This window comes from Cucurbita pepo, chromosome LG04, assembly GCF_002806865.2.
Source record: "Cucurbita pepo subsp. pepo cultivar mu-cu-16 chromosome LG04, ASM280686v2, whole genome shotgun sequence".
NCBI lineage: Eukaryota > Viridiplantae > Streptophyta > Magnoliopsida > Cucurbitales > Cucurbitaceae > Cucurbita > Cucurbita pepo.
The window spans coordinates 6,894,080-6,914,310 of NC_036641.1; the positions used below are offsets into that span (position 1 = coordinate 6,894,080).

Sequence of the window (20,231 nt, forward strand, 5' to 3'; positions counted from 1 at the left end):
TAATCAATCATTTTATTTTGGCATGGTGTCAAGCTTATGAACATTTTTATAAACATAGGAAATGGCGAAAGGGGGACAATGTGTGGACTTAGTGTCGTTTGAATTTGATTTGGTTTTTTCTTGTTATCATAGTGGGCGAAGAGTTTGGAGTTTATGGACGTACAAGTTGCCAAAACGATGATGTTTTTGTGAACTTCAAAGAAATAAATATCTCCTAATTACCGCTTACTTAGATAGATATTTTCAACGATTGAACTATGCTCAAGTTATGGAGATAGAAATCGGATTTGCAAAACAGAAACACACTAAAAACCAAACATGGAGAAAGAACAGCCGAGGCATTCCATTCCCCATGCATTTATTTCTCAAACATTAAACCATTTCATTATTTCAGCACATCCACTATGCCTTATGGCTTTGCACCCTCCACCACTTCACCGGCGTAGCTGCAGCACCGGTAGCGGCACCAACCATGCCTGCAACGGTAGCCACCATGACCGTGCCCATCATGGCCGCCATGGTCGTAGCGACCACGACGGTAGCCCCTATCATATCCTCCATACTTGGCATCCTCTACGCCATTGGTCTCCATTGTAGCCACTACAACATTATCATTAAAATTAACTCGAAGTTAAACAAAGCTAAACATTACGGTCAAGATTTTTAGTGTCATAGAATCTTATCATGTGAGACTCACCATTTTCGGTCTTGACCGAGGTGTGTGCGAGGTCGCTCGCAGCCACGTTCGAAGAGATGAGGAGAACAAAGGCGAAAAGAAGGCCGAGGAAAACAAAAGCCTTGGAGCTCATTTTTTTTGTGTGTAGTAAAGATTGATTTTTTGAGATGGGATGAGTAAGATTTGCATCCTTCTTGAAGTATTTATAGGCATAAAGAGTAAAAGAGATGAGTTGAATTATGACATGGGGATTTATGACTGACCCATAATTTAGTTGGGTGTTAATGAACCAACTGAAAAACATTTTGAAATGACTCAGCTCTCTTCAAAATCTTATCCGTAGGGAAAAATAATGTTTCACGACTACGAACCTCTACAATGGTATGATAAGTTCTCATGATTTTGCATTTAAATTTTTTTAAAAGCCTCGAAGTATTATTTACTTATAAACCCATGATCAAATCTTTAATTAGCCAATGAGACTCCTCCCCACAATCATCAACACACTGGTTATCATCGTGCAACTTTAAATTCAAATCGACATCTCTCAACTGTTTTAAAACTATTTTAAAGTTCAAAACTCGTTAGAATTTTAGACGAAAAGTCGACATGTCTAAATATCGTTCTGTCAAATTATTTTCATGCAAGTGGACCTGTGAGATCCCACATTAGTTGGGGAGGAACATGTATTCTTTCTAAGGGTGTGAAAATCTCTCCCTAGCAAACACATTTTAAAAACTTTGAGGAGAAGTTTGAAAGGAAAAACACAAAAGGAGACAATATCTACTAGTGGTGAGTCTAGGCGGTTATGAACCAAAGAAGAGAAAAAAAAAAAAAAATTTGACTCAAGGGTATTGGCTCAAGGGTAAACTTTGAAATGGATATTCATTGTGCAAATCAAAAGTGGATCCTTGCATTAATCTAGTGGGTTCTAGTACATCATTGTTTATGTCAGGCACAGCTTCTCATGGAGATTATTTCATTTACAAGGATGGGGCAACATCTTGTGTAACATGGTGGGGTGATCTGACCCATCATATTAATAATTCATTTCAAATAAATCTCAAAACTATGTCCAATCCATTTCTAAGACTATTTGAAAACTTCATTTTGTGTCTTTTTAAAATTATGTTCGAAATAGGGAGCTAGCATAGTCAAATTTGGTTGGCACTGCTACGAAATGAAGTATGTCAGGTCCTTTCATTTCAGACTCTTAAACGCACTTAATACAATACATTTTATGAATGCAATTAATACTATATACAAAGGGAGGAGCGATGATTGCAAAAGGACAAAAAGGGCCGAANGATATCCCACGTTGGGCAGGAAAGGAGAACAAAACACCCTTTATAAGGATGTGGAAATTTTCTCTTAACAGACTCGTTTTAAAGCTCTGAGGGGAAACTTGAAAGGAAAAACCAAAAGAAAACTATAGGAGGCTATCCCCCGAATGAGTAGATACGAGGTTGTGTGCCAGCAAGGACATTGGGCCCTGAAGGAGGTGAATTTGGTAGAGTCCCACATCGATTAGAGAAAGGAACAAGTGTAAACAAAGATGTTAAGCCCTGAAGGAGGTGAATTGTGATAGTGTGTGGAAACCGGGCCGTTACAAGATAGCACGTATGCAGTCTAGAATAGGGTCAGTTGAGATTGAGTAGCATAGGATGATTATGTTGAAATATTAATTTTCTCAATTGATAAATTTGTAAAGATTGAATAAATATTTTGAGATTGGATCTTATACAAACTCATTACTCTCACTCATATGCCTTCATATGAATTATTCAGATCAAGTCATTTGTATTTATGATAAAGTAGGTAATATTATCCAGAAAATCAATCTTATTAATTTACTATAGGCCTTTTAATTTATTTTTTTTTTTTATATTTTTTTTAAAATGTGCCATTCAAATAATATTCAAGTTTACACTTATAATTTTTAATTTTTAGGTCAGAATTTAGATAGTAAATAAAAATAATAAAATAGCTATTAATATTAAATCAGTAATTATATTGTTTTATTGGGAGACGTGTATCTAAATTGGTAAGATGTGTATCTAGATGTGTATCTTAGGGTGAACTCTACCTAACATGTGACACCAAGGAGAGATACATAAATAAATCAAGACCATATCTGAATAAGAGTGATGATGAGAAGAAAAAATTAAAGTTACTATCTAATGAAAATAAATATAACTAAGAAACTTGAAGAAAAAATTAAAGTTACTATCTATTATCTTTTCACAATGAGGTGCATCTTCTTTTCAATAGGTTAATCATAAACATAAGGTGCACTTTCTTTTTCGAGAGCTCAATCATGGAAAGTTAAATACTTGGAGCAATTCTATATTAGATGACCTTTTAAAGATTTTCCTAGGATGCACGCGAGCGATGGCATAGATTTCCCAGGATGCACGCGAGCGATGGCATAGATTTCCCAGGATGCACGCGAGCGATGGCATAGATTTCCCAGGATGCACGCGAGCGATGGCATAGATTTCCCTAAGTTTTCCCTAAGTTGCACGCGAGCGATGGCATAGATTTCCCTAAGTTGCACGCGAGCGATGGCATAGATTTCCCTAAGTTGCATGCGAGCGATTGCGAGCGATGACATAGATTTTTCTAAGATGCACGTGAGTGATGGCATAGCATGTTGAAAGGATCTATGTTGATTTGTGAGGGTGTATGTAGGGAAATAATCCAAATTTTGAATCCTGATCTAAATGTTTCTAAATGTTAGGAATGGGTCCTTACAAATTATATTATAGTGATACTCCTCCCAATAAGAAATAGTTTTGGGTCCTTACAAATTATATTATAGTGATACCCCTCCCAATAAGAAATAGTTTAAGGTCAAACCAAGGCAGAAGCCAGTAAACACGCGAGTACATGAATTAACACATTGAATTAGAGCTATTCTATTTAATCTAATAAAATATTATATATAAAAACAAAAGAATGAATCAAAATTGTGAAAAGTATAGAATTGAAACTTAAAAACTTTTGATAGAGAAGATGACATATTCCTAGTAAAATTGTTTTAAAGAACTAGTAAAAAAAATAAAGAACAAGAACAAGAACAATTCAAGCATCTACCATGGCGGCGGCTTCTCTCTGAACAGCTTTCATCAACAACCCATCTTTTTGCAGCGCCATATGAATCGGCAAGAACCCTAATCCCTCAGCAATGGCCATCATCATCTTCTTCATTCCCCTCATGAACTTCTCCAAATCAACTTTTCCATTCGACTCCGTTTCGTACGCACAACAAACCTCATCGCTTCCAAACTCCTTCAACATCTCTGTGTACGACAGCGCGCCATCGCCGTCGACGTCAAGGTGCCTGAAACGCTCCCTAATGGCGGCGCCGAAGGCTTCCTCGTCCTCCACGAAGCTCACTACGGTGGCGCTGTCTAGCAATTCTACGCTCATCTTCAAAAACCCTAATGGCTTATGATTCTTTGGAGGGAGATTTTATAAAAGCCCTTGGCGGCCACTTCTATTGCTATTTTAGGGAAGAGGGGTTTGGTTAATTATTGATATAGGGTTTCTTATTATTAATTAGATGTTAAAGAAATTACCCAAAAAAAAAAAAAAATTAGGTTTAGTGTACTAATACAAAATTTATGGGTATTTTTAAAATGTGGTAGCGACCGTTTATTACTTTTATTTTTTTTTTAAATGGGGTAGTGACGGTTTTATTAACGGTAAAAGTATTTTTTTATATAAGTTTTTAAAGAATTTAAGAGTATTAATGAAAATTTGGAAGTTTGAGTACTTTTTGAAACCCTTTTCAAAATTCAGGGGCGTTTTCGGTATTTTGAAATAAATTATTAACGGTTTTTATCATAATTTTTTTTAAAAAAAAATTTAAAGGTATTATTAAAAAATTTAAAATTTTATAGGTATTTTTGGATGGGAATGGATGGAAATTGAGCTTTAATGGAAAATATTAATAGATGATGCTTCATAATTTTTATTTATTGTTTTGAATTTATTTCCTTAATTTCTCCGAATTTTATACTTTAAAATATTGTCCTTATTTGCATGATATATTTGAGTTTGAATTTTTCCATTTAAATTTGTTTTAGATTATTTCCTTTTTTTTTTATTATCTAAATAAATTGCAAATTTTGTTTTAAATATATTAGAATTATTAATAATTTTAGTTGTATATATCTTAATTAATTAAGTTTAGTTTGGTTAAATTTATTCCATTTTAATAAATAAACTTTTAATTATATATTTTTCTATTGTTATTTTTCATAAGTGACACTTCATTAAGGTGAATATTGAGTTTGCAGATATTAGGTGATAGAACAATAGCTATAACTAGATTTATTGTCATCTTTCAAAAATTTAGAGACTAAAATAAGTTTTAATTTTTTTTTTTTTTTTTAATTTTAAAAGTTAGAATTTCATCTCGATATTTTGTTCGTATGTGGTACTTGTTGCTTGGGGAACGACCTCCCCTATTGTCACCAAAAGTCTATCCTTGATTTAATCTAAGTTTTTCTATTCAAGCTAACCGTTAACAGATATTGTCTGTTTTGGCCAGTTACGTTTTGCTGTAACCTCACACTTTTAAAAGTGTCTAATAGATTTTCACATCTTCTAAGAAATGTTTCGTTCCTCTCTCCATTCCATGAGATCTCATAATCACACCCCTCCTTGGAGACAGTGTCCTTACTAGTACACCGCTTGGTGTCTGGCTCTGATACCATTTATAACAGTTCAAGCTCATCGCTAGCAAATATTGTCCACCTCATAGTTTTGAAACGCGTCTAATACGAATTGGTTTCTAAATCCTTATAAGAAATGTTTCATTCTCCTCTCCAATCGAGATGAGATCTCACACTTTCAACCTAATAACGACCGACAAATGAAATTTAGGTAGAGAAAAAAGCACCCACTAGTTGAATTTATCATTTTGTTTGATTGGTAGCTTGCTCAATTGCTTCTCTAATTTTTTTTTTTTTTTATCCTAAAATTTGGCTAGTTTCAAATTAATTTTTTTTTCGGACCTTGAAATCACTTTATACGTTTGACAATTATATTTTATATCTATTTAAAAGTTTAGAGTTCATTCGATAATTTACACGTATGCAAAGTTATAATTCTATCGATTAGCCCTATAAATTGTTATATGAAAATCAATTTACAACTCGTTCATACATCAATTCTCATAGGTATGCACGTTTTTTTAGAAAAATTAAACTACTCACTTGAAAATCAAAAAAAAGTTGCACACATGTAAATTAACGTTTTCTAGATAAAACCTCACAGATGATATAAACTCATCGAGTTATGAATTATACCGGCGCATCCTCGACATAAAACACAAATCTCCCGAACTTGTAACCATATAAATAGTATTCAATACACACAACAAAGATCCAAGAACACATAAGATGGATAATTATGGGAAGTAAAGAAGGAGATGAAGGGTTTAAAGAGATTAAAACATAATTAAAACCCACATAGTTGTGAGTTTATTTACTTAGTTTCCACTTCAGTTTTGTGGATCATTGCACTTTTTTGACTTAGTATCGCAGTGATCTTGGTGTTTTGGGACCGATTTTGAGCTGCATTTATGATAATGGTTGGGATTACTGCAATTGGGTCTGATGGGGATTAAGCTGTAAAAAATGGGGTAGGGTTTACGTTTGGCCGCTCCTGCATCTCGAAACAAGTTTAATGTGAGATCTCATATCGGTTGGGGAGCAGAACTAAACACTTTTTATAAGGGTCTGAAAATTTTTTAAAGGAAGAAACCCAAAACAGACAATATCTACTAAATTCATTAAATTTAAGATATTAAAAGAGAACGGCTAAGAAATTTGCCAACTTTTTCATGTGGGTTGTTTTTTTTTTTTTTTTTTTTTTTTNTTTGGCAGTATGGATCTTACGAGCTCATAGCTAGTAAATATCATCAACTTTGGCTTGTTACACATCTTTATTAGCTTGACGGTTTTAAAACGTATTTTACCAAAGAGAGGTTTCCACACTTTTATAAGGAATGATTTGTTTCTCTCTCCAATCAATGTGAGATCTCACAATCTACCTCTGAGGGTCAACGTTTTCGTTAACACACTGCCCGGGTCTGGCTTTGATACCATTTTTAATAACTCAAGCCCACCTCTAGGAGATATTGTTTGGTTTGACCCATTACGTATTGTCGTCAATCTTACAATTTTAAAATGTCTCTACTAGTGAGAGGTTTCCACACCTTTCCAAAAAAATGCTTCATTTCTCTCCTACGAATATGTGATCTCACATGGTAAGTCTTTTGACCTACCTTCTTTGAAAAAAAATTAGTTTACACACATACAAAGTTGTAACTATATCAATAAAACCCTTAAGTGCCCATCAAACCTGTCGGAAGAATAACCAAAAGTGTACCAAGCATAGATTGCATTATTGTTTGGAAAAGTCTTACATTAAAGGAAACGAGTGTTGTTTTATTATTTATTCAAGAACATAGGAAGATATTTTATAGATAATAATATTAATCTATAGGATAATATGGAACTTAAACATAGTAATTGAAATAGTTTAAAAATTTAAGAACTACTAACCTATTTATGCAACATTTTTGTTTAGATGGCACTTAATATTGTAGGTGTGAATATCATATTCAAGTAATAACTTAAAGGGTTTATAATTATCATAAAGTCAAGTGTCTTATCTTGGTAACGCTACTAATACAACCAACTTTGTAATCGTCACAAATGATTTGATCTAAATTGTTCATATAGAGACATGTAAGTGGAGATATCATATATAATAAGTTTGTATATGACTAAACCATGAAATATTTAATCTTTTTTTTTGTAAATTTGTTAATTATGAAGATTAATATTTCATAGGATGACCATATGCAACCCAATTTTAATCTCAATTGAGTTAAGAACTTCTACCTGTGAGAACTTATTCTTTGATTTGTATGAATGGGAATTGTTTTTGTAGCGGATTCAATATGTCTACCCACATAGGAGAAGTAGATGAATAGTTTCATTAAGTGTTAATTTTGGGACTTAACAATGGTCCCATCCTCTCATTGGCCCGAGAGGAATTTAATTTATAGTTGGATGATAAACAAATTGTTAAGTAAGGAATGAATGGTACTTTAAAAGATGTAATGATGTGTAAAATGAAATTTTGACCTAGTTATAATTACGAACAATTTGTGAAGGATCAACTTGCGTTTAGCGATTATATCAATAGAAACAATTTGTCCTATCACGCATGTGAGTTCAACTATAGATCCTTAGTAGGGTAGGGTGACCTACCGTCAAGAAATGAAAATTGATTAATAAAATATATTTAAACCCATATGAGAGTCAATTTGAAATTTGTTCAATACATCAATCTAACTATTCACTTGAAAATCGTCAAATATTTGCAATGAAAAATCTAAATCAGATAAGTATTGAAAATTCATAAACTTAATTGATAGGATTTGCTCAAAATTCATAATTGTTTACACATAAGATAAGTATTTAAAAGCGTCTTTTGGTCGAGCATCCTTCTTAAAAGTTGCTCAAAACATTAAGAACGATTAATATAGACTTTTGAATCACCGATATCGATCGAAAGATAATTAAAGGTAAGAATTTTAAATTTTTAGTTACGGTTAGGTATGAACGTTGAGATAAATAATAGCTTGTGAACACTTAATCACGTATCTTACTCCAATTATACTCGCGCAACCTCGAGATAAAACACAAATCTCCCAAACTTATAACCATATAAATAGGATTCAATACACATAAGACAGATAGTAATCAAAACCCAGGTAGGTGTGGGTTAGTTTATTTAGTTTCCATGGTGTTTGATCTTAGTGTCCACTTCAGTTCTGCGGAGGGCAATTTCGTGAATAAGGATTGCAGACTCCGGGTGGGGTTGGCCGTGGGAAGCAATCACCATAACGACCTGGGCGATCGCAAACGGGTTTGTTGGGGTTTCGTGTGCGGGGGGTGACGAAAGTGGTGCGGCCTTCATGCATGACCGCTGCTGCATCCAAAAACAAATTTAAGCTTTCACTATATATACTTAACCAAAACTAAAACCGTAGGCTGCACAATATGTAAGAACCTCACCATTGTTTCCGGCCACCATCAGCTTCCGGGCAGCAGCCAGCTCCGAGGAGAAGAGGAAAAAGAAGAGCAAGAAAGCCAAAAAGACCGAACCCTTCCCACCACTCATCTTAGTTGATATCTCTTATCACTATACTCAACAACAACTATGGTGGGTTTGAGATGAACTTGAGTGATTGGTTTCCTCATTCCATTGTGTTTTTATAGGCCATGGGAGAGGGACATGTTATTTCATTCGCATACACCTTATAAATATCTTCGAGTCTTCGATGTTAACTACCGAAAATTTGAAATATATAAATAATTAATTAAAATAAGAAAGCTTATCGGGAAGTTTGAGTTCAATATAAAAGGGAGGTCACTTGACTTACCGTGTCACAATAATTGCACAGTTTCGTCTCACTTTGGTGATTCGGAGGTAGTTGAAGAATACATTTTCTGACGGCTCCAGTTCGACTTCTCAGCTAATCTAGCTTGAGTCTCATCGATTTTGACTCTTTGAAGGGTATTTTTTACGCTTTCGAAGACGTTTAAGATTAGTATGACTACTTTTCAAGCGAAGCTTAGATTAATTTATGCAAATCAGATGAGTCAATTCTCATAGTAGAGTTTTTAGTTATATGATTATGGGATTCCTTAGGTAAAATTAGATTTTAAGGAGCAACTTTGAGATAGCATCAAGGGAGTATAATGACTTCGGCTTAAATGGTTTTACTATTGGTTTGATTGAATTAATTGTATGATGTATGAACGACACACGCTCTGACGTGTCGTACTTTGTGATTGTCTGACACGTATTATGTTCAGTCGTGTTATATTTGATGTCATGAGATGTTGTGTTATGTTATATATCTGGTTGTGACTTTCCATATCGTATGATGCATGATACCGCTATATGTTATGACATGCACACTATGTTACCATGTTCACTTCGCGTTTATGAAAAAACTATTAAACCCCCTATGTTATTCATGAAAGTTGTGTTATGACAAAACGAGGCATGACATGTATCATACGCATATACCGGGATTTAAAGCTGGGGCCCTCATACATTTTATATGTCATTTGCATTAAGATACTTCCCCGTTATGATTAGTACGAACGTGTATGCTATGATATTATGTACATCATGATATTATGCGCGCTCCCTTCCCTCCAAGCTTTTTCACGAGCGTGAGTGCGTGGAAGGCCATATCCAAGAATACATATACAAGTCTCCTTCGAAGTCAATGTTCGAAAAAATGAAAAGGATAAGTTTGTGAGAAAAAGTTAGAATAATCAAAGTTATGCCCCCCACAACCCTACCAAGTTGACGACCATTGACTCCTATTATTCAATATTGTCTTTTCTTTAGGTCTAGAGAAAAAAAAAATTATATATTGACTTTTCAAAGAGAAAAGTAAGTTGCCAATTTTACCCGATTATCTCATTAATAATAGAATGATTTAGACATAGATATCGTTTAAAGATTTAAGAACAAAGAGTATTTTTATACTTATTTATATTACTTTTCTTTTTAAGATAATATCTGATCTTATATGATTGATGTAAATGCAAACACGAGTAGTTAGATAATAAAATTATAGATAGAGTTGAGTCATGTGTATGTAACTTAAGTTTGCTCATAAGACAGGTCCTCGTAGATTTTTTCTAGGCATGAAAATGATATCTTTTGGTCAAAAATTAATCTATGAATCTAAAATTTTGAAGGTTATATCAATAAGAATTCAAAAACCCGATAATTTATCAATTAAATATTGAATTTTTATAAGAGAATCAATCTTTTTATTTTTGTTAGATTCGAAAGGGCACGTTAGTTTACAAATGTGCAAAATTATAATTCTATCAATTAAATTTCTTATAATGTCATCGTGTAAACTTCTTAAAATACCTAGAACTTTATTTGTTACAGTATGAGGTCTCTATTAGCAGTATCGTTCACTTTAGTCTATTACACATCATCGTCAACTTCACAATTTTAAAATGTCTATTAGCGAGAGATTTCCATACTATAAAGAATATTTCGATTCCCTCTCCTGTTAATGTGATATCTCACAATCCACTCCCTTTGGGTCTAGCATGTTCGCTGACACATCCGTGTCTGGCTCCAATATCAACCATAACAGTCCGAGGCTACTGCTAGTAAATATTGTCCATTTTAGCCCGTTACATATTGCCATCAGCCTCATAGTTTTAAATGCATCTACTAGATTGAGGTTTTCACACTCTTATAAAGAATATTTCGTTCTACTCTGTCCAACCAAGTTGAGATCTCACATCGTTACAATTGATTTATAATTATTTCCATTCAATACAATTTAAGATTCCAACCTATCCTTTTTAAGTACCTATCAAATGAAAGAACAAAAACAAGAAGTGTCTATCAATCTAGCATTATTTGTTTGGAAAAGTCATAAAAATTGGAGAATTTTATTTTATTTAATTGCCCATAAAATATCTTCAAACATATAATAATACGAACTCTAATAAAAGTGAACCCTTCATAAATATATATATATTTTTTTTCTTATTGTAATGAGTTTTTAATTTACTTTCATATTAGTTAAAATACTACAAATGATCACTAAATTCCGATCAAATCACAAAATTCAAATGGGATAATTTTTACCTAAAAGTTTGTATTTTTTAGGCTTTTGGTGAGTCCACTACTAGCAAATATTCTCTTATTTAGAGGACCTCATGAATGTTGTAGAATTATAATCATGGGGATACTTCCCCAGAGATGATGAGTGCGGACGCGCACAGTATGATCATGAAGGTGTTCATGGGGAGCACGACATTAGGGGTTTCGCTAACCTCCAGACGTCGCTACATATAGCTAGCTTGACCAGAGAGGGTCTAGAGGGTGTGCAAGTCGCTTGGGGATTTACACTCGCATGTGTGGGTCGTGTGTAGAAAAGTACTACACATCCATAGCGAGATTGGAGGTCACCCCTAGATAAGATAGAAACAAGTCCCTACATCATATTTGCATGTGATTTTGGATTTAGCATGGGCTCTATAGTGGGGTCACTTACAAAGATTTTTTCGAAATACTTAGGCTGTGTGCCACATCATTTTTCTCAGGTAAAGGCAAGGCGCCGATGTACGAATGACGACGGCATCGCGAGTAGAGATTGTGGCACGTGCATATGATAGATGAATATTTAAATTCCTAGTCTTAGGTTAATATAGGTTGTCTTCATTTCATTATTTTATTTTGTATTTGTTTTTATTTTTTAATTCTAGTATATTGTTTGAAACACGTAAAACTGATAGTGTTTTCTAGAAGATGATGTTGTTTTATGTGTTTTCAAAATTTATGTTATAAATGATGTTTATTTTAAGAGTTATATTTTCAGATTAAGAGATAAGAACGAGACGTTAGTAGCGACTCTAAGTATGCAGAAATTTAGGGTCGTTACATCCCGAGCCTTGGAACATCATTGGTCTTTGTTTCTCACTCGAGCACGCTTATCAAGAACTAATCTATGAGAATTTTTACCATTGAGACATGTTGATTTTTCCTCCACCCAAGTATTATTGAGACATGAACCCTCCCATGTCCATGTCGAGTCATTTCTACATACCGTGCTAGATAACAACAATATATACCAACCTTCGATTCAAGGGACGAGACACAATATTAGCACACTCGTGTTGCTCGACACTATTCTATAACTCATTTCCACAGAAAAACACTCAAGACACTCATCTTGCAACACTCACACACACTGTGACACACATGTACTATAAAGTATCTCACCTAAGCCATAAAGTCTAAAAGTTTTTTAGAGCTAACACCATGCCTCCAACCTATGACTAGAGATGTTTACGAGACCATGTTAGAATGTATTGAGTTTATGTTGTTTTATGTTTAATTTTCTTTTGAAGTTATGTTATAAGTAAAGAAAGCCTCTAAAGATTAATATAAAAACAATTTCGTGATTGATATTTTTTTCTTTTAATTTAATTTAACGTGGGTCAACCGTTGAAAATTTACACATATAAATTAACGTTTTTTTAAGATAGAATCTAACATATGGTATAAATTGATCGAGTTACGAATTATATCATATCGCACATCCTAGGCATAAAACACAAATCTCCCAAACTTATAACCATATACATAGGATTCAACACACACAACAAAGGCAAGATAGATAGTAATTAAAACCCACGTAGTTGTGGGTTAGTTTATTTAGTTTCCATGTTTGATCTTAGTTTCCACTTCAGTTCTTCGGAGGGCAGTATTCTACATAAGGATCGCAGGGCTGTGGGAGGCAACTCCTATAACTGTTACGATCGCAATAGGGGTCGTAGGAGTCTTGTGTGCGGGGATTGACCGCTGCTGCATCCACAAACAAATTTAACCTTTCACTATATATACTTAACCAAAACTAAAACCGTAGGCTGCACAATATGTAAGAAGTTCACCATTTTTTCCGGCCACCATTAGCTTCCTGGCTGCACCCAACTCTGAGGAGACGAGGAAAAAGAAGAGCAAGAAAGCCAAAAAAACTGAAACCTTCCGACCACTCATTTTAGTTGATATCTCTTATCACTATACTCAACAACAACTATGGTGGGTTTGAGATGAACTTGAGTGATTGGTTTCCTCTTTCTAATGTGTTTTTATAGGCCATGGGAGAGGGACATGTTATTTCAATCCTATACACCTTATAAATATCTACACCTTATAAATATCTTCGATCCTTCGATGTTAACCACCGAAAATTTGAAATATATAAATAATTAATTAAAATAAGAAAGCTTATCCATGTTTCTTAGGTTAAGAAAGTGGGAAGTTTGAGTTCAATATAAAAGGGAGGTCACTTGACTGACTGTATCACAATAATTGTACAGTTTCATTCTAGGTGATTCGGAATCAGTTGGAGAATACATTTTATGACGGTTCCAGCTTGGCTTCTCAGCTAATCTAGCTTGAGTCTGATACGTTTGAACCCTTTTCTATCAGTTTTGACTCTTCAGAAGGTGTTTTTGACACTTTTGCAGATGTTTAAGATTAGTATGACTATTTTTCAAGCTAAGTTTAGATTATTTTATGTAATTAAGGTGAATCAATTTTTATAGTAGAGTTCTAAGTTATATGATTGTGGGACTCATTAGGTAAAATTAGATTCCAATGAGTAGCTTTGAGCTAGAATCAAGGGAGCATAGTGACTTCGGTTTAAATAGTTTTACTATTCCCTTGGTTGAATTAATTGTATGAAGTAGGAACAAGCACATATTCTGTGGTCCTTCCACGTATCGTACTTTGTGACTGTTTGACATGTGTTAATTTATGTTGTGTGATATGTGATGCCGTGAGATGTTGTGTTATGTTATATATCTGGTTGTGACTTCCATGTCGTATGATGCATGATACCTCTATATGTTATGACAAGCAAATACTACGTTACCATGTTCACTTTAAGTTTATGAAAAACTGTTAAGCCATATATGTTATTCATGAAAGTTATGTTATGAAAGAAACAAGGCATGACATGTATTATACACATATGCCATGATTTAAAGTTATGGAGACCTAATGCATTTTGTATGTCATGTGCATTGAAATACTTTCACGTTATGGTTATTACAAACATGTATATTATGATATTATGTACACCATAATATTATGAACGCTTATTTTTTTAAAGGCTTTTCCACTGTTAGTGTACACTGGCTGAAGGCCATGTCCAAGAATACGTATACGAACCCGACTGAGAGTTTTTGTGTGTTTGAAAAAAATGAAAGAGATAAGGTGGACGACCATTGACTTGCGTCTAATTGAAATCGTCTTAGAATAATATATCCTTTAGACATAGTAATTGAAATCGTTTAAAGATTTAAGAACCTACAAGTAAATTGCTTACGAAATATTTTTATACTCATTCATACTCCTCTTTTAAAAATGATATCTAATCTTTTGTGGCTGATGTGAATGCAAATACGAGTAATTTGATAACGATGGAGTGATTCATGTTTTGGAAAATTTTAATTTAAAAAAAATAGCACATGGGTAATTTTTAAAATAGAAAACTAATAAATATATCAATATTCACGAGTTTCACCATGTTTTCATCATTATTTGACCAACTTTCATGCTTTTATGTTTGAATAAATATTAAATGTTATTTTTTCTTTAGTGGATTTTAATTCAGAAGCTAGTGGAAAAGTGAAAGGTCAATGGTGTTGTAGATAGATGAAAAACAAGAGTTGTTAGAGGAGATAATGACGTTTTTATGACTATAATTAGTTTTTAGTTTTTCTTAATTATCCTATTATCAAGATTGTTCTCATTCAGAGGTAGGTCTTGGTTCATTCATGTACGACTCCTGTACTCAGGTATCACACGTTGCTTGATACTTCGTGATGTCATCCCGAGTCTTGGAATATCATTGATCTTTGTTGCTCACTCGAGCACACTTATCAAGAACTAATCTATGAGAATTTTTATCATTGAGACATCTTGATTATTCTTCCACCCACGTATTATTGAAACATGAACCCTCCCATGTCCATGTCTGCGTCATTTCTACAAATCTTGCTAGATAACAACAATATATATCGACCTTCGATTCAAGGGACGAGATACAATATTAGCACACTTGTGTGTCACCAGACACTATCCTATGAAACTCATTTCCAAAGGAAGACACTCAAGACACTCGTCTTGCAACACTCACACACACCATGACACACATATGTACTATGAAGTATCCCACCTAAGCCACAGAATCTAGAAGTTGTGGAGAACTAACACCATGCCTCGAGACATATGACCATGGATGTTTACTAAATATGTCACGGGACTATGTTAGAATGTATTGAGCTTATGTTACAAGTGAAGAAAGTGTCCTAAAGATTAATAATAAAAACAATTTTGTGAATTTAATTTAATGTAGGTCAACCGTTAAAAAATTTGCACACATAAATTAACGTTTCTAACATATGGTATAAATTGATCGAGTTACAAATTATATCGCGCATCCTCGGCATAAAACACAAATCTCCCGAACTTATAACCATATAAATAGGATTCAATACACATAAGATAGATAGTAATCAAAACCCAGGTAGGTGTGGGTTAGTTTATTTAGTTCCCATGGTGTTTGATCTTAGTGTCCACTTCAGTTCTTGGGAGGGCAGTTTTGTGTATAAGGATCGCAGACCGGGGGTTGGACTGAGGGGCAATCTCCATAAGGACTGCTACTATAGCAAGGGGGTCTGTCGGAGTATTGTGTGCGGGGGGTGACGAAAGTGGTGCGGCCTTCATGCATGACCGCTGCTGCATCCAAAAACAAATTTAAGCTTTCACTATATATACTTAACCAAAACTAAAACGGTAGGCTGCACAATATGTAAGAACCTCACCATTGTTTCCGGCCACCATCAGCTTCCGGGCAGCAGCCAGCTCCGAGGAGAAGAGGAAAAAGAAGAGCAAGAAAGCCAAAAAGACCGAACCCTTCCCACCACTCATCTTAGTTGATATCTCTTATCACTATACTGAACAACAACTATGGTGGGTTTGAGATGAACTTGAGTGATTGGTTTCCTCATTCCATTGTGTTTTTATAGGCCATGGGAGAGGGACATGTTATTTCAAACGCATACACCTTATAAATATCTTCGAGTCTTGGATGTTAACTACCGAAAAGGTGGGTGTGTGTCACAACAATTGCACAGTTTCATTCCACTTTGATGGTTCGCAACCAGTTGGAGAATACATTTTCTGACAGTTTTAGCTTGACTTTTCAGCGTATCCCGCTTAGGTCTATTACACTCAAATCCTTTTCTATTGGTTTTGACTCATTGGGAGGCGGTTAAGTTTAAGTTAGTATTACTACTTTTCAAGCTAAGTTTAGATTATTGTATGCAAATCAAGTGAGTCATTTTTTATGGTAGAATCTTAAGTTATATGATTGCCGGACTCTTTAAGTAGAATTAGATTTGGAGCGTAGTAATTTCGGCTTAAATTGTTTTACTATTGGCTTGGTTGAATAAATTGTATGAAGTATGAACGGTGCATGCTCTGTGGCCTCTCCATGTGTCGTACTTTGTGACTGTTTAACTCTATGTGTCATGAGACATCCATACTATGTTAGCATGCTTGCTTGAGATATAGGAAAAACTATTAAGCCACATATGATTCATGAAAGTTATGTTACGAAAGAAACGAGACATGACATACATCATACGTATATACCATGATTTAAAGCGATGAGAACCTCAGCATTTTGTAAGCCATGTGCATTGGGATACTTTTTCGTTATGATTAGTATGGACGTGTATACATTATGCACACCATGATATTATGCGTACTCCTTTTCATTCGGGCTTTTTCACCATTGTGAATGTACACTGGCTGAAGGCCATGTCTAAGGGTACGTTTACAAGCCCGCCAAGAAATCTATGCACACGTGTGTGAATCGCGTGTTTAAAACAAACGAAAGAGATAAAAGTTTGATTTGAGTCAAAGCTACAAATAATTGAAGGGTATGGAAATATGAGTCTATTTTGTTTATCCTAATTGAGAGAGAAAAAATTTATACATATTTGAATTTTCAACGAGAAAAGGAAGTGGCCAAACTTTCTCCAATTTTCCAATTACCTCATTAATAATGTAATTTTGTTCTTTAGGAAACAACAAAATATTAATAGAATATTTAAATCATAATTGTTTTTTTTTTTTTTTTTTTTTTTTATTCATTTAAATTTCTAAATTTTGTACCAAAAATAGTCTATTTTGTTATAATATTTTCCATTCAATACAATTTAAAGATTCCTACCTAACCTTTCAAGTGCCCATCAAAAGACAACAAGTGTATCTAACCAAGATTGCATTAGATTGCATTAGATTGCATTAGATTGCATTAGATTGCATTAGGAACCGAGTTTTGTTTTATTTACTTATTTATTTATTTATTCATGAACATACCAACATATTTTATAGAATAATTTTCATGAATAAAAATATTTCTAAACCCATAATTTTATCAATCAATTATTTTATTTATTTTTTTTTATTTTTAGATTTGAATTGATACGTTAGTTTACAAATGTGCAAAGTTATAATTCTATCAATTAAATTTGTGTAAGCTTCTTAAAATACTTAGAACTTTATTTGTCTACTTTAGCGTGTTACGTAGGGTCATGAACCTCAGTTTTAAAACGAGCCTACTAGGGAGAGGTTTTCACACTATAAGGAATGTTTCGTTTCTTTCTCCACTCAATGTGAGATCTCACAATCTACTCCCTTAAGGCTCATCGTTCTCGCTGGTACACCGCTTTGTTTGGCTCCAATACCAATCGTAACAGTTAGAGGTCACTGCTAGTAGATATAATCCGCTTTAGCCCATTATATAATGTTGTTAGTCTCATGATTTTAAAACACATCTACTACGGAGAGATTTTCACACTCTTATAAGAAAGGTTTAGTTCCCCCATCCACCGGTATGAGATCTCACGTCATTTGAAAATCATCAATTATATAAATAGAAGAGTCTTTGATTTGATTCACTAAAACTAGTCTATTTTATTAGAATTGATTTATAACTATTCCCATTCAATACAATTTAAGATTCCTACCTATCCTTTTTAAGTACCTATCAAATGAAAGAACAAAAACAAGAAGTGTCTATCAAACCATCATTATTTGTTTTGAAAAGTCATAAAAATTGGAGAATTTTATTTTATTTAATCATTCACAAAATATATTTAAATAGATAATTTTTATGAGAAAGTTTGTCATTTGCTTTCCTTCCGTCCACTGCTAGTAAATATTATCTTGTTTGAGCTTTCTCGTATAATTTTAACTAAAAAGTTTGTCCTCTTTACGACTTTCTCCTCAACACACTGCTAACATATATTTGTTTTTTTTTTTTTTTTTTTTTTTTTTTTTTTTTTTNCTTCAAGATTTTTAAAACGGGTCTACCATTAATTTTCACACTCTTACTCGTAATGTTTTGATTTTTTCTTCACAACATGTGCTATCTCTTAAATTTTTAATATAAAGAAAAAAATAGAACATGGGTCATTTTTAAAATAAAAAAACTAATAAATATCAAAATTCATAAGCTTCACCATGTTTCATCATTATTTGACCAGCACTTTCTTGCTTTTCTGCCGACCAACCCATCGACAGTCCAGAATGTTTCAAATGTTGTTGGTCGGTTCAAGCAGCTCTAAATCACAACACTTTTAGACAAAAGAAACCAACGGCCGAAAACTGGTTGAAGGCCTTTTTGAACAGCAATAGCTACGCCACTATCAACAACTTGTGTTAAATGGAAGAAGTTTTGAGTATATCAATATGAGACCATTTAGTGGCCTTCATACTTATAGAAATTGTATTTCTTTCGTATGAAGAGATGCGACCCGCTTTTGACTTAAAGTGATGCTATCGAGATGGTTTGTTTGAAAAGATTGAATCGGATGTGTTCATAATGAAAACAAAGAATGTGGTTGTGACAATGTGAATAGTATAGAGTAATAAAGTCTTTTTTGTCAATAACATGAACTTAGTTCAGTAGTAGTTGCCACTTCTATTTTCGAATCGATAATTCAAATAAGTCGTCTTTAAAGAAATAGTAGGGAGAGAATCCACGAGAACATATCATCTGTTATTTTAGTTAAGAGTTTTTTATTTTTATTTTTTTACAATATGTGGAATAGGGAGATTGGAACTTCAAACTCTTTTAAGGGGCACAGATCAATTATCACTCAGCTATGTTGATTTAGATATTTTATTGTCTTTTAGATGAGCATTGAGTATGCATTTTCTCTTTTTTTTTTTCTTCTTTATTTAGTATATTGATTAAGCTATTCACTTTGTGCCATATCTAGTTGAAGGAGACGTACATAAGCCGACCATGTATATGTTCTTTGGAGCATTTTCTTTTGAGATTGTTCCGTGGTTGCCTATTGAAATAGTCGCCACGGGGGGACAGGAGATGACCATCTCAAGGCATAGCACAACCTACAAGCAAGCCCACCAACTTTCTGGCAAGACAGTTTCCTGAGAAGGGAGTGGCTACCTACTAGAACTTTGACTAACTACCATCGGTCATGTGATATCCCACATTAGTTGGAGAGGAGAACGAAATACCCTTTATAAGGGTGTGGAAACCTTTCCCTAGCAGACGCGTTTCAGAGCCTTGAGGGGAAGCTCGAAAGGGAAAACCCAAAGAGGAAAATATTTGCTAGCAATGGGCTTGGGCTTGAGTCGTTACATGTCAATTCCACTTTGGAGATAATTTTTAAACCGTCTCCTTATTGTTAAGACTCTTTTTTATTTAACAGTGAGAGATACATAAATGAACTACTGAGACTACAACCAAATAAGAGCTGTGATGGTAGAATGACTTAAAAATGCTTAAAATAATTAAAAATGACTACCTATGCTAACAAGATGTACCTTCATTTTCGGTGGTTCAATCATAAGAACTTCA

The 20,231-nt window shown here is 33.8% G+C and overlaps 2 protein-coding genes and 3 long non-coding RNA genes across 5 annotated transcripts; all 5 read right to left on the minus strand.

The window, feature by feature from the left end:
- Nucleotides 1–194: 194 nt before the first annotated feature.
- LOC111792540 (glycine-rich protein DC7.1-like) lies at nucleotides 195–848 on the minus strand. Its single transcript, XM_023674057.1, has 2 exons — nucleotides 698–848; nucleotides 195–600 (listed from the first exon to the last, which is right to left on the minus strand). Exons 1-2 carry the CDS (start codon nucleotides 807–809, stop codon nucleotides 410–412), a joined length of 303 nt encoding a protein of 100 aa, XP_023529825.1. The 5' UTR covers nucleotides 810–848; the 3' UTR covers nucleotides 195–409.
- A 2,912-nt stretch (nucleotides 849–3,760) lies between these two features.
- Nucleotides 3,761–4,108, minus strand: LOC111792919. The gene has a single exon (XM_023674545.1). It carries the CDS (start codon nucleotides 4,106–4,108, stop codon nucleotides 3,761–3,763), a length of 348 nt encoding a protein of 115 aa, XP_023530313.1.
- A 4,230-nt stretch (nucleotides 4,109–8,338) lies between these two features.
- LOC111792548 lies at nucleotides 8,339–8,995 on the minus strand. Its single transcript, XR_002814803.1, has 2 exons — nucleotides 8,779–8,995; nucleotides 8,339–8,692 (listed from the first exon to the last, which is right to left on the minus strand). It is a non-coding gene; the product is annotated as an uncharacterized LOC111792548 (long non-coding RNA).
- Nucleotides 8,996–12,793: 3,798 nt separating this feature from the next.
- LOC111792547 lies at nucleotides 12,794–13,402 on the minus strand. Its single transcript, XR_002814802.1, has 2 exons — nucleotides 13,213–13,402; nucleotides 12,794–13,126 (listed from the first exon to the last, which is right to left on the minus strand). It is a non-coding gene; the product is annotated as an uncharacterized LOC111792547 (long non-coding RNA).
- Nucleotides 13,403–15,702: 2,300 nt separating this feature from the next.
- LOC111792549 lies at nucleotides 15,703–16,355 on the minus strand. Its single transcript, XR_002814804.1, has 2 exons — nucleotides 16,156–16,355; nucleotides 15,703–16,069 (listed from the first exon to the last, which is right to left on the minus strand). It is a non-coding gene; the product is annotated as an uncharacterized LOC111792549 (long non-coding RNA).
- Nucleotides 16,356–20,231: the final 3,876 nt, after the last annotated feature.